Source organism: Gymnoscopelus braueri, assembly GCF_963280865.1.
Source record: "Gymnoscopelus braueri genome assembly, chromosome: 2".
Classification (NCBI taxonomy): Eukaryota; Metazoa; Chordata; class Actinopteri; order Myctophiformes; family Myctophidae; genus Gymnoscopelus; species Gymnoscopelus braueri.
The window spans coordinates 12,558,973-12,572,934 of record NC_137604.1 but is presented as its reverse complement, the minus strand read 5'-3'; the positions used below and the strand labels follow the sequence as shown (position 1 = coordinate 12,572,934).

Sequence of the window (13,962 nt, the reverse complement as noted above, 5' to 3'; positions counted from 1 at the left end):
CTGTATTATCTATTCTGTTCATTAAAGGAATGCAAAAACAAAATGGTTACTATACTGACCTTACATTCCTTCCCCTTCTGTTGTACAGGCTGGTCCAGCAAAAAGAAAATGGATAAAATAGTGTTCATGGGGGAGACTCATCCCAACAAGGTCTTAGAGGGCCTAAACAGGCTTCGGCTCAACAATTCATTCTGTGATGTGATTATCTGCTGTGGAGGAAAGGAGTTCCCCTGCCATCGGAATGTACTAGCCGCCTTTAGTCCTTATTTTGAGGTAAATGCAGACCCTCAACGCTCCATCTGAACATTTATTGACCTGGTGTTGAAAACCCAGCCTACATAAGCCTAATTAAAAAGGGAAGATTTAACATATATTTTGATTCCTATCATTGTGAGCCTGTAGATCTGCTGCTTTAAAAAAAAATGTTTTTCGATTTTTGCAACCTTTAATACCTATAATGAGGAGCCCAAAATAGGGATGCCAGGGGTAAAGTTTTTAATGCAATGGCTTTCCTGTGCAACAAATGTCATGCTATATCCAGTCAATTAATTGTAACGCATTGTAAATAAGAAATGCCAACCATTAACCTTTTGAACCTGCACAGGCCATGTTTACAACTGGAATGATGGAGTCCAGAGAGCACAGGGTTAACATCAATGAAGTGCAGCCTGAAGAGTTTGCCATGCTGGTGAACTATTCCTACACATCAACAGTGGAAATCTCCACAGAAAATGTGCAGGTATTTATCATCATAAAACGTATACATTTTTGACCCACCTCGTCTGTGCTATATATATAATTTTGTATTTATTTATATGGTCTAGGCCCTGCTAACAGCAGCAAACCTGTTTAATGTTACTGGTGTAAAAGAGGCCTGCAGTCGTTTCCTGGATCTTCGCATCCTGGATGAACAGAACTGTGTAGGGATTCACCTCTTTGCTGAGATCCACTCCTGTAAGACACTGGCGCAACACAGCATGGATTACATCCTTGATCACTTCAGTGACGTCTGTCAGCAGGTCAGTGATTGAGGGATCCTTACATTTACCAACTTTTTTGACTGTAACACAGTCAAAGTATCAAACAATCAATGATCAAGTATCAGATAAACAAGGTCACACTATGTTGCAAGGTGAGCTTTGTGGCCCTTGGTGTGGAAATGTTTGGGAACCCCTGAGCTAATCTACTGTATTTGTTCCGCCACTAGGAAGAGTTCCTGTCTCTCTCTGTGGATAAACTGACAGAGGTTCTGGCCAGTGACGATCTCAATGTACCCAAGGAGGAGATCGTATTTGAGGCTGCCATGTTGTGGTTAAACAAGTGCCCTACCCGTAGGCAGAGCTTGGAAAAGGTCAGTCCCTTCTCTGTGTTTCACCTGAAGTTTAAGAAGTCAAATCAATGTGACTGGCTAAGACAAGCTTAAAGGGGATGTGCATTTCAGTTAACTGTTGATGGTTAATCATAATAAAAAATGGTAAATGGTGCATTTATATCACGCTTAGATCCAAAGCGCTTTACATAGATTGTGTATTACATTCACCCATTCACACACACATTCATACACCGATGGAGGAGGAAACCATGCAAGGCACCAACCTGCTGATCGGGAGCAATTTGGGCTTCAGCGTCTTGCTCAAGGACCCTTCGTCACTAACTCTGGGGGAGCCCCCCAGCCCGGGATCGAACTGGGATTAAGAAGAGTGTACAAATGGTCCTGTAAGGTTCCATTTGGTTCTGTTTATGAACTCACAATGCATTTATTGGGAAAGCATCAGCCTGGCGTGCCCTTGTGGCCCATCACTGCCATTCCATCAACCTAATTCATAATATTCTGACATAAAAAATGCCAAGATAATATTCTGACATAAAAAATGCCAAGATTGCCAGGTAAGTGCTGCTCTGGCTTAGGAGATAGTGCCACCGTCTTGGAATCGGAAGGTTCCCAGTTCGATCCCCGGCTCCTCCTGGCCGGTCGATATGTTCTTGAGCAAGACATGGCCCTGCATGTTTTTTTCTGCCGTCGCTGTGTGAATGTAATGCACACTTTAATGCTGCGTTCACACTGGCAGATACAAAACTACAAAGCTAGAAAGCTAGACAGCATATTTGTAGCTCTATCTTCATGTCGCTGGCTTCCATTGAAAATGAATGGTAGCTTGTATCTTTGTTGTTGTCAGTGTGACTGCAACATGAAGTTCTTTGAGAGATATAAATACACCATTTAATATTTTGCCTAGAAGGACAACAATGTCACCACCACTGAATGGCAGCAAAGAAACCCTCTCGTTTCAGTACACAACTGCACTTTTTCTTTCTGTTCTGCAAAAAGTGCCGATTTACAAGCACACAACGTGTCCCAACGAGACGTGTTTTGAGCTTGTTGATTTGCTTTCTTTAATTAACGTTATCCCCCAAATAGGCTTGCTGGGGTTCAAGTGGTTAAAATGGTCATGTTTATTAAATCTTGTCTTGCAGCAGATGTAGAGATTTGACAGCAATGTTTAATGTTGTTTACGCAACGTCCAGTTGGACTAGTAAATAATTAGTGTTCTATTTGTTCTTTCAGGTTTTCGAGCCTATCCGTCTGCCTCTCATCAGTCCCTCCTACCTCCATGATGTGATTGAGTCCGTGGATGTGGTGAAGGAATCCCAGGGATGTCAGAGGCTCATCTCTGAGGCCAAGAACCAGCATCTCCTGCCCTCCTGCCACACAGCTCAACCACGTTCATCCACTGGTACCCTGCCTGCCTCACACATGCATGCATGTTGCAACTGATTTTGGAAAGAAACTCATTTTGGGATTGCCGAGACAAATGCCTCAAATAATACATGGCAATAAAAGAAATCAGATTTGTTTTTCTTCTGTGTGGCATTTTGGCTGCATAATTATTATTGCATATTTCATTCATTACTATAGCCTTCTGTCATCCTTTGATTTTACAATTCAGGCTTTGATTTAGATTTTTGCATTGCTGTACCTAGTTTTTGTTAACTCTAATTTACTAATATTTGCCAGTTTCATTCTCAATTCATTCATTGACAGATCATTTGTGCAATTATAACATTTCACATGCTCACACATTAATTTGCTGTGACAACATGGCCTCTTGCACATACCTGGTGCTGTGTTTATGTTCTACCCTCTCTGTATGTGAAGTGATACTGATGGTGGGGGGACAGAATGACTATGGCTTTGCACTTGATGACGTTGACTGCTTTGATCCCCTGACCAAACGATGGAAGACCCTGAAATGTCTGCCCGAATCTGTCATTTCTCTTGGTCTGGTTGTGTTAGGTACTGTAAGTAGTACCATCGGAGTTAATCTCACGTAGTCAGAGATCTCCACCTGGAGATCTGGTGACGTCTAAATTCAATGTAGTGGGTAGAACTACCTGGAAACAATTAGGAAATGCATTCTAGAACCAATGCTTTAGGAGGTCCTACAGATTTTAAAATCAGTCAGTTAGCGGATATTTTTTCAGTTTTTATAAGACTGTTGACTTCTGCGGCCGATGGTGAGGTAGGTATACTACTGTATGTCACAACACGCTGGACCTATTCTGATGAATTTCTAGCTTGATAAGTACACCATCACAATAAGTACAGGCATGAATGAACTTTTTATGAATAGTATGTGGTGACATCATTTTAGGTATCAGTGAAGACCTTTCAAGTTGTTTATGCATAGTATCTTAAATGGCAATGTTTCTTGAGTTGAAAATGCTCATGTCTTGACAATCAAGCTATAACTTTGCAAATTTAACATTGCAAAAAAATTAACATTGCAAATTACACCATGATGAGTCATCACAGTGTAATTTGCAATGTTAATTTTTTTGCAATGTAACATTTTTTTGCAATGTTAATTTTTTTTTAAATTTTTTCTTATTTCCACACAACTCCTTTATGCTATATTAATGACATAGTTAAATATTGAAAATGGGTGGATTTCCCCTTTAACCACTGGAGCCTTTTTTCTTTTTTTTTTTTTCTTTCTCAAAATAAAAAAAAAACAGGATTTCACAGTGTAGATTGGTGTCCAAAAGTTTAACTGGAGGTCTTTGAAAATTAAAAAAGGTTGACTGCCATATAGCTCAATGGTGACACTGCATGGGATTGTTTGTTGGAATATTATCATAAGATAATATATAGCTCTATGAATATAACAATGCAATATAAAATATGTTAATCTATGAATATAACATATAGGCACACAATATAACATAATATATATAGCTCTATAATCTATGAATAATATAACAGGATATTTGCAACTGCTCCTGTTAGTCCTGTACACACCGGGGTTGGCAACGACGTGATGACGACTTCGCGGTAAGCGGCGTTGCCATGTCTGCTTCTTTGGGCTTGTTTTTCTGTAAAGTTGCTTGAAAATATTGGTACTTAAGTTGCGGGTTGCTGTTTTTTGACTTGTTTCTAAAGTGTAATTAGCTTATTTGGACTTGTTTCCTACTGTTGTTTAAAACAGTGGTTCTCAAACCTTTTCATGTCATGGACCCCCAAATGAATATATTTGTAGACCCAACCTTCTGAAAATATGTTGTGCCAGAGACCAAGATTTAGTGGATTTTTCCCAATATTTTTCTTTGAGCTCACAACGCGTTGTGAGCTTGTAGATTGGCTATTTTCAAATGGCCAATAGAGCTCATTTGGCTTCTTTTGGGCTTGTTTTCTTGGACCTGGTTGCTTATTTGTCTCGCAGAATCTGGCAACGATGAGGTACATGTGTTTCCTGTTTTGGTTCCATTCACGACTCCGTGCAGACTTGGGAAGACAACCGTTACTACAGACGAGACAAGGTGGAGAATGAATGAAAACCAGCTCTGGTCCATAGCGTTAGAAGGAGTTCTCCTTAACGCTATGGTACTTTCGAGACGTTTTTGGACAGTAAAGAAAATATTTCACTGGATGCAAAAATGTTTTAGTTGCTCCACTGCGCCCCCTACAGATCTGGATAATGATCCTTTATTGGCAAGATCTGTAGGGGGCGCAGTGGAGCAACACATTTATTTTTGCCATCCGGTGAAATATTTACTTTTTTGGTCATAAAGTGTATTTTAAACGTGAGGTGGGGGGGCTCCGAGTGTTCCCTCTAAGGAAAGTAGGCTTTCAACATGTTAAAACCGTCTTTGTTTTGGTGAGCAGCGAAAGTGTATTTTTTTTTTCCACTACAGACGAGAGACTGCGCAACCTGTGCTGCGGGCAACGGATGAATAGTAACATAGCGTTAAGGAGAACTCCGTCTAACACTATATGGACCAGGACCACCAAGGCCGGCCCGCCTGGTGGTGTATATTATATATATTTTATATATATATTTTATATATATATATATATATATATATATATATATATATATATATATATATATATATATATATATATATATATTAATATATTAATATCAAAGTCATTATAACCTTGCACCATTGAGCCGTTGACGTTTTTATCATGTTTTACTTAAGTAAAAGTATCAATACCAAAATGTAGAAATACAATTACAAGTAAAAGTCCGGAATTCAAAATTTACTTGAGTAAAAGTACAAAAGTATTGGTGTCAAAATATATTTAAGTACCAAAGGTAAGTAAGAAAAGAAAGTTATCAAACTTCTAAATTAAAATGTATTAAAATCCTTCGATTTTTGGCTGTTTTCAAATAGCCAACGTTTAAATAGGGCTGAAGTGGTCAATGTATGTTTTGTAATAATCTAAATCTACAAAGTAACTAGTAACTACAGTTTTCAAATAATTGTGGTGGAGTAAGTAGTATTCTGTATTATCTATTCTGTTCATTAAAGGAATGCAAAAACAAAATGGTTACTATACTGACCTTACATTCCTTCCCCTTCTGTTGTACAGGCTGGTCCAGCAAAAAGAAAATGGATAAAATAGTGTTCATGGGGGAGACTCATCCCAACAAGGTCTTAGAGGGCCTAAACAGGCTTCGGCTCAACAATTCATTCTGTGATGTGATTATCTGCTGTGGAGGAAAGGAGTTCCCCTGCCATCGGAATGTACTAGCCGCCTTTAGTCCTTATTTTGAGGTAAATGCAGACCCTCAACGCTCCATCTGAACATTTATTGACCTGGTGTTGAAAACCCAGCCTACATAAGCCTAATTAAAAAGGGAAGATTTAACATATATTTTGATTCCTATCATTGTGAGCCTGTAGATCTGCTGCTTTAAAAAAAAATGTTTTTCGATTTTTGCAACCTTTAATACCTATAATGAGGAGCCCAAAATAGGGATGCCAGGGGTAAAGTTTTTAATGCAATGGCTTTCCTGTGCAACAAATGTCATGCTATATCCAGTCAATTAATTGTAACGCATTGTAAATAAGAAATGCCAACCATTAACCTTTTGAACCTGCACAGGCCATGTTTACAACTGGAATGATGGAGTCCAGAGAGCACAGGGTTAACATCAATGAAGTGCAGCCTGAAGAGTTTGCCATGCTGGTGAACTATTCCTACACATCAACAGTGGAAATCTCCACAGAAAATGTGCAGGTATTTATCATCATAAAACGTATACATTTTTGACCCACCTCGTCTGTGCTATATATATAATTTTGTATTTATTTATATGGTCTAGGCCCTGCTAACAGCAGCAAACCTGTTTAATGTTACTGGTGTAAAAGAGGCCTGCAGTCGTTTCCTGGATCTTCGCATCCTGGATGAACAGAACTGTGTAGGGATTCACCTCTTTGCTGAGATCCACTCCTGTAAGACACTGGCGCAACACAGCATGGATTACATCCTTGATCACTTCAGTGACGTCTGTCAGCAGGTCAGTGATTGAGGGATCCTTACATTTACCAACTTTTTTGACTGTAACACAGTCAAAGTATCAAACAATCAATGATCAAGTATCAGATAAACAAGGTCACACTATGTTGCAAGGTGAGCTTTGTGGCCCTTGGTGTGGAAATGTTTGGGAACCCCTGAGCTAATCTACTGTATTTGTTCCGCCACTAGGAAGAGTTCCTGTCTCTCTCTGTGGATAAACTGACAGAGGTTCTGGCCAGTGACGATCTCAATGTACCCAAGGAGGAGATCGTATTTGAGGCTGCCATGTTGTGGTTAAACAAGTGCCCTACCCGTAGGCAGAGCTTGGAAAAGGTCAGTCCCTTCTCTGTGTTTCACCTGAAGTTTAAGAAGTCAAATCAATGTGACTGGCTAAGACAAGCTTAAAGGGGATGTGCATTTCAGTTAACTGTTGATGGTTAATCATAATAAAAAATGGTAAATGGTGCATTTATATCACGCTTAGATCCAAAGCGCTTTACATAGATTGTGTATTACATTCACCCATTCACACACACATTCATACACCGATGGAGGAGGAAACCATGCAAGGCACCAACCTGCTGATCGGGAGCAATTTGGGCTTCAGCGTCTTGCTCAAGGACCCTTCGTCACTAACTCTGGGGGAGCCCCCCAGCCCGGGATCGAACTGGGATTAAGAAGAGTGTACAAATGGTCCTGTAAGGTTCCATTTGGTTCTGTTTATGAACTCACAATGCATTTATTGGGAAAGCATCAGCCTGGCGTGCCCTTGTGGCCCATCACTGCCATTCCATCAACCTAATTCATAATATTCTGACATAAAAAATGCCAAGATAATATTCTGACATAAAAAATGCCAAGATTGCCAGGTAAGTGCTGCTCTGGCTTAGGAGATAGTGCCACCGTCTTGGAATCGGAAGGTTCCCAGTTCGATCCCCGGCTCCTCCTGGCCGGTCGATATGTTCTTGAGCAAGACATGGCCCTGCATGTTTTTTTCTGCCGTCGCTGTGTGAATGTAATGCACACTTTAATGCTGCGTTCACACTGGCAGATACAAAACTACAAAGCTAGAAAGCTAGACAGCATATTTGTAGCTCTATCTTCATGTCGCTGGCTTCCATTGAAAATGAATGGTAGCTTGTATCTTTGTTGTTGTCAGTGTGACTGCAACATGAAGTTCTTTGAGAGATATAAATACACCATTTAATATTTTGCCTAGAAGGACAACAATGTCACCACCACTGAATGGCAGCAAAGAAACCCTCTCGTTTCAGTACACAACTGCACTTTTTCTTTCTGTTCTGCAAAAAGTGCCGATTTACAAGCACACAACGTGTCCCAACGAGACGTGTTTTGAGCTTGTTGATTTGCTTTCTTTAATTAACGTTATCCCCCAAATAGGCTTGCTGGGGTTCAAGTGGTTAAAATGGTCATGTTTATTAAATCTTGTCTTGCAGCAGATGTAGAGATTTGACAGCAATGTTTAATGTTGTTTACGCAACGTCCAGTTGGACTAGTAAATAATTAGTGTTCTATTTGTTCTTTCAGGTTTTCGAGCCTATCCGTCTGCCTCTCATCAGTCCCTCCTACCTCCATGATGTGATTGAGTCCGTGGATGTGGTGAAGGAATCCCAGGGATGTCAGAGGCTCATCTCTGAGGCCAGGAACCAGCATCTCCTGCCCTCCTGCCACACAGCTCAACCACGTTCATCCACTGGTACCCTGCCTGCCTCACACATGCATGCATGTTGCAACTGATTTTGGAAAGAAACTCATTTTGGGATTGCCGAGACAAATGCCTCAAATAATACATGGCAATAAAAAAAATCAGATTTGTTTTTCTTCTGTGTGGCATTTTGGCATTTCGGCTGCATAATTATTATTGCATATTTCATTCATTACTGCAGCCTTCTGTCATCCTTTGATTTTACAATTCAGGCTTTGATTTAGATTTTTGCATTGTTGTACCTAGTTTTTGTTAACTGTAACTTACTAATGTTTGCCAGTTTCATTCTCAATTCATTCATTGACAGATCATTTGTGCAATTATAACATTTCACATGCTCACACATTAATTTGCTGTGACAACATGGCCTCATGCACATACCTGGTGGTGCTGTGTTTATGTTCTATCCCCTCTGTATGTGAAGTGATACTGATGGTGGGGGGACAGAATGACTATGGCTTTGCGCTTGATGACGTTGACTGCTTTGATCCACTGACCACACGATGGAAGACCCTGAAATCTCTGCCCGAATCTGTCATTTCTCTTGGTCTGGTTGTGTTAGGTACTGTAAGTAGTACCATCGGAGTTAATCTCACGTAGTCAGAGAACTCCACCTGGAGATCTGGTGATGTCTAAATTCAATGTAGTGGGTAGAACTACCTGGAAACAATTAGGAAATGCATTCTAGAACCAATGCTTTAGGAGGTCCTACAGATTTTAAAATCAGTCCGTTAGCGGATCTTTTTTCAGTTTTTATAAGACTGTTGACTTCTGCGGCCGATGGTGAGGTAGGTATATTATGTCACAACACGCTGGACCTATTCTGATGAATTTGTAGCTTGATAAGTACACCATCACAATAAGTACAGGCATGAATTAACTTTTTATGAATAGTATGTGTTGACATGGCATGTGTTGACACCACGTGGCCGCGGTGGCCTAGTGGTTAGAGGGGCAGCCTTGATACCGGAAGGTCCCTAGTTCGATTCCCCAATTCATCACATCAATCATGAATCACCGCTGAATAGCCCTTGAGCAAGGCTTCCATGCAGGGTCTGGCTGTAAATAAGTTTCGCACTTAGTCCAACACCCTGGGTAAACAACAAACTTTGCTTTGCTTTGCTTTACATCATTTTAGGTATCAGTGAAGACCTTTCAAGTTGTTTATGCATAGTATCTTAAATGGCAATGTATCTTGAGCTGAAAATGTTCATGTCTTGACAATCAAGCTATAACTTGTCTCTTTTCCCACGTAGGCTCTACAGTGTATATGGCTGGAGCCGAATCCTATGCAGCCTTAAGCAGCATCTGGCGTTATGACCCTTCCCATGACTCATGGTTGAAGATGGCATCCATGAACGAGGGACGTAATGGCTTGGGTAATATTTTGAAATTATGGCATTCAGTTTTGTTTAGAGTAAGGGCTTGTTGTTGCCTTCTGCATATAACCGATCAGTTCTAACGACCAACGGTTTGTTTTTATTTCTTTGTTTCTTTTTATTTTTTTTCCTTGTACAACCCCACATGGTCTATAGGTGTGGTGGCACTGGGTGGATATGTGTATGCAGTGGGTGGCTTTCTGCACAATAAGCCTATGACCTCAGTGGAGCGGTACGACCCCTACACCAACACCTGGCAGCTCATGGAGTGTGTCGGCATGCCAGAATATCCCAGGAGCACTTCTGTGGTCACACTTGATGGACTGATCTACGTTATTGGTATGGAACAGGTTTATGTGTCTGCAGGTTTAGCCTGTTGGGTTTCATGGGGTATGAAAAGCATGATGGTTAACCGAGAATGGCCAAATACTACTGTTATTATTATTGTCTCCGCCAGGCCGGACGGCTGAAGACCTGTTTTCGACCCTGTTCGTCCGTCCGTCTGTGTGTTTGTCTGTGAACAGAAATATCCCGCACGGTTAGACCTATCGCCATGAAACTTTGCACGCACACTCCCGGCGGCCAAGGAAGAACCTCTTCCCCAAACCTTTCACATTGGCCTGTTATGGCACCACCAGAGGCCAATGTGTTTTCCAAAATGTTTATTACTCCTTCAGATTGTCCAAATCTTCCCACCTAAATTTGTACACCGTAGCTCTGTGGTCATGTGATCAAGATGTATATCTGTCAGAGTCAGATTCTGACTACTTTTGGGTTTCAAAGTTCACAGGAGGGCCCCGTTTTGCACTAAATGCCGCAAGCACCTCTGGGTCGATTGGTGGGAAACTGTGCACGCACACTCCCAGTAAGCCAAGGAAGAACCTCCACCCAAATTATTTCAAATTGGCCTGTTATAGCGCCACCATCAGGCAGACTTTTGCAAAACATCTTTTGCTGCTACTACTACAGATTTGGTCCAAACCTCACCCAAATCTGTGTGATCAAAACTTGTCTGTCAGATTTCTCTTATTCCATTCTGATGGACAATGGTTAGCTTCCAAAGTTTGTGTAGGCAACCCGGCCTGGCAGAGACCTGTGCTCCGAAGAGCACACTTTTCTAGTTACATATTCATCCTTCTCGCGTTGACAATGAATAATGTTTTGTCATTTTGTCTTCCTGGGGCCTAGGTGGCACTATTTGCCATCGCAAGGTGCACACGTACAACCCTGAAACCTCTGTATGGACAGAAGTTGCTCCTATGCAGGTGCTTTGTCGTAATCCAACTGCCTGCACATACAAAGGAAAAATCTACGCTATAGGTATCGTACCTGTTCTTAATGGCTCTCAGTTTCATAATAAACTGATTTCAACTTCACTGTAGTTTTAGCACATAATAGAGCCCACTAACAGTCACTATCCTTTTAATTCCTGTTTATCACAGGTGGTCGGCATATTTCGAATAGCCCACCCCTGGACAAGGTTGAATGTTACAACCCCAAGACAAACGAGTGGACCATGTGTGCCTGCATGAAAAAGCCACACTGCCTGCCTTCCGTGGCTGTGGTTAATGGAAAGATCTATGTACTAGGAGGGGAGACAGTGTCTGGCTAGTAAGAAGCTGCTGCTCCATGAAAAAGGTGGCTGCTTTTTCCACACTAGACTTTTCTCTCATATCTGTTGTTCTCTCTTCTTATAGTGCTGAACGTACCATCGAGCGGTATTGTGAGCAGACGGACACGTGGGAAATCGTAGGGGAGATGCCCCCTAGACGCCACCTGCTCAGCTGTGTGGCTCTCAGGTCAGCTGTGTGGCCCTCGCACAGGTAGCTGACGTTGGTACACAGTAAAATCCTGCGTGTTAATTTAACTCTTAGTGTACAAATATACCGTATGTGGACACAAGGAATGGTGGACTGTAGTTAATGTAGTTTTATGTATTTGTCCATGTCCCCCTAAAGGCTGCAGATGACCGATGTCCTACCTCAGTGATGGCCTTCCTCAGACCACTTACCCCTTACAGTCACACAGCCTTGTTGTTTTTTTTTTATTTATTTTTTTTATAAATTCCTAGTATTTCTGATGATGCACCATCCATAATAAATACCGGCTTGTATTGATTTATTGTTACTGAGGGTATTTTCCTGGAAAATGTTACTGTCTATGTATGATATTTTGTGCTGTGCTATGAAGCCCAGGCCTTTTGCTTTACACACAGGTCCTGGTAGTTATCTAAAGCACTGTTTCATATGAATGCCCTGTAGTTTCGCTGTTTTACCCCTGCTGGTGTCAGAAAGAATATTCTCTCAATGCAAGCGGATGGGTTTTTGACAAACTTTAGACTTGATTTTCTTACCTTAATAAACATTGTCATAAATACTATATGCTTCCTGTCGCTGGTTTAAAGTCTCCTTTCAATCATTATGATATGCGTTTTGGTAAATTATGGTCCCATTTATTTTAAAATTGATGATAAAGTAGGTTCTGCTCTAGGATGGGCAGGATGATTTGATTGACAAGCTACACAACCAATAGCATTCTTTAGGGATTTATTTCCGGTTCCTATTCCCGGTTGCTGTTTTGTATATATTAAAGATGGCGGATTTCAAATTCCTGAAGTATTGGCTTCATTTTCGGTCTGTAGAAACCAGGGGTGTGGCTTAGTACATTGTTTTTACAGTCTATGGTCGGGACCCATTTGTGGGTCGGGGACTCATTTATTTTGGTTCACGAGAAAATATCCTTACATAAAAATATTTATATATTGTTTCAGAAGAATTTCAAAAAAAATTGAGAACAAATAAATAATAAAATTACATTTTTCAAAACAATGTCATAAATAAATACAGAAATCAAAGAAATAACAAATTAAAACAAAAAAGAAGCTACTTTTAAGAAGTAGTGAAAATATCAGATGTACAAGCTCACAACGTGGCATGAAGCGACACATTGTGAGCTTGTAGATCTGCCATTTTCACTAATTTTGTGTCCTGGGGAGATCAAGTTTCCCTTTTTTATTCCTGAGCTAAAAGGTTTTATTTGGGAACCACTAATCTAAAGTATATAGATAATTACAATAAAATAAACACTGATAAAAGATGTCTGCAGGTTTTATTTACTTTTTGATCAAATATAGAAGTATATATATTTGATAAGTAAGTCTCTAAGTCTAAACTATTTTAATCATTCACTGTATGCACGTCACTAAAGTTTCATCCAGCTCAATAAGAAAGGTCTAGCCCCCAAAACCCTTTAACCACTGGAGCCTTTATTTGATTTATTTTTTTCTCAAAATAAAAAAAACAGGATTTCACAGTGTAGATTGGTGTCCAAAAGTTTAACTGGAGGTCTTTGAAAATTAAAAAAGGTTGACTGCCATATAGCTCAATGGTGACAATGCATGGGATTGTTTGTTGGAATATTATAACATAAGATAATATATAGCTCTATGAATATAAAAATGCAATATAAAATATGTTAATCTATGAATATAACATATAGGCACACAATATAACATAATATATAGCTCTATAATCTATATAATATAACAGGATATTTGCAACTGCTCCTGTTAGTCCTGTACACACCGGGGTTGTCAACGACGTGATGACGACTTCGCGGTAAGCAGCGTTGCCATGTCTGCTTCTTAAAAGCCATTTTGGGCTTGTCTTTCTGTAAAGTTGCTTGTAAATATTGGTAGTTAAGTTGCGGGTTGCTGTTTTTGGCTTAAGTGTAATTGTTTATTTGGGCTCGTTTCCTACTGTTGTTTAAACCATGGTCCTCAAACCTTTTCATGTCATGGACCCCCAAATTAATATATTTGTAGACCCAACCTTCTGAAAATATGTTGTGCCAGAGACCAATTTTTAGTGGATTTGAAAATATTCCTAAAATTCCACTTTTTTCCAATATTTATCTTTGAAAATATCAGATCTATAAGCTCACAAAGCGTTGTGAGCTTGTAGATCGGTTTTCAAATGGCCTCATGAGGTCATGTGGCTTCTTTTGGGCTTGTTTTCATAGACCTGGTTGCTTATTTGTCTCGCAGAATC

General features: G+C 40.2%; 2 protein-coding genes across 2 annotated transcripts in view; both read left to right on the top strand.

Annotated features, from left to right (window-relative positions):
- Positions 1 to 110: 110 nt before the first annotated feature.
- The window catches only part of LOC308098732 (kelch-like protein 24), a 39,437-nt gene continuing 25,585 nt past the window's right edge, over positions 111 to 13,962 (top strand). The window contains exons 1-11 of the mRNA XM_080447162.1: positions 111 to 273; positions 605 to 739; positions 825 to 1,019; positions 1,208 to 1,351; positions 2,567 to 2,735; positions 3,158 to 3,295; positions 9,791 to 9,913; positions 10,070 to 10,252; positions 11,102 to 11,233; positions 11,356 to 11,524; positions 11,611 to 11,736. Of these exons, the coding sequence (XP_080303288.1) occupies positions 127 to 273; positions 605 to 739; positions 825 to 1,019; positions 1,208 to 1,351; positions 2,567 to 2,735; positions 3,158 to 3,295; positions 9,791 to 9,913; positions 10,070 to 10,252; positions 11,102 to 11,233; positions 11,356 to 11,524; positions 11,611 to 11,736 (1,661 nt within the window). The 5' untranslated portion in view covers positions 111 to 126. The remainder of the gene's footprint in view (positions 274 to 604; positions 740 to 824; positions 1,020 to 1,207; positions 1,352 to 2,566; positions 2,736 to 3,157; positions 3,296 to 9,790; positions 9,914 to 10,069; positions 10,253 to 11,101; positions 11,234 to 11,355; positions 11,525 to 11,610; positions 11,737 to 13,962) is intronic.
- Positions 4,734 to 9,134, top strand: LOC308105070 (kelch-like protein 24; the record flags this gene model as incomplete). Its single annotated transcript, XM_080455703.1, has 7 exons — positions 4,734 to 4,818; positions 5,879 to 6,063; positions 6,395 to 6,529; positions 6,615 to 6,809; positions 6,998 to 7,141; positions 8,357 to 8,525; positions 8,959 to 9,134. 7 exons carry the CDS (start codon positions 4,734 to 4,736, stop codon positions 9,132 to 9,134), a joined length of 1,089 nt encoding a protein of 362 aa, XP_080311829.1.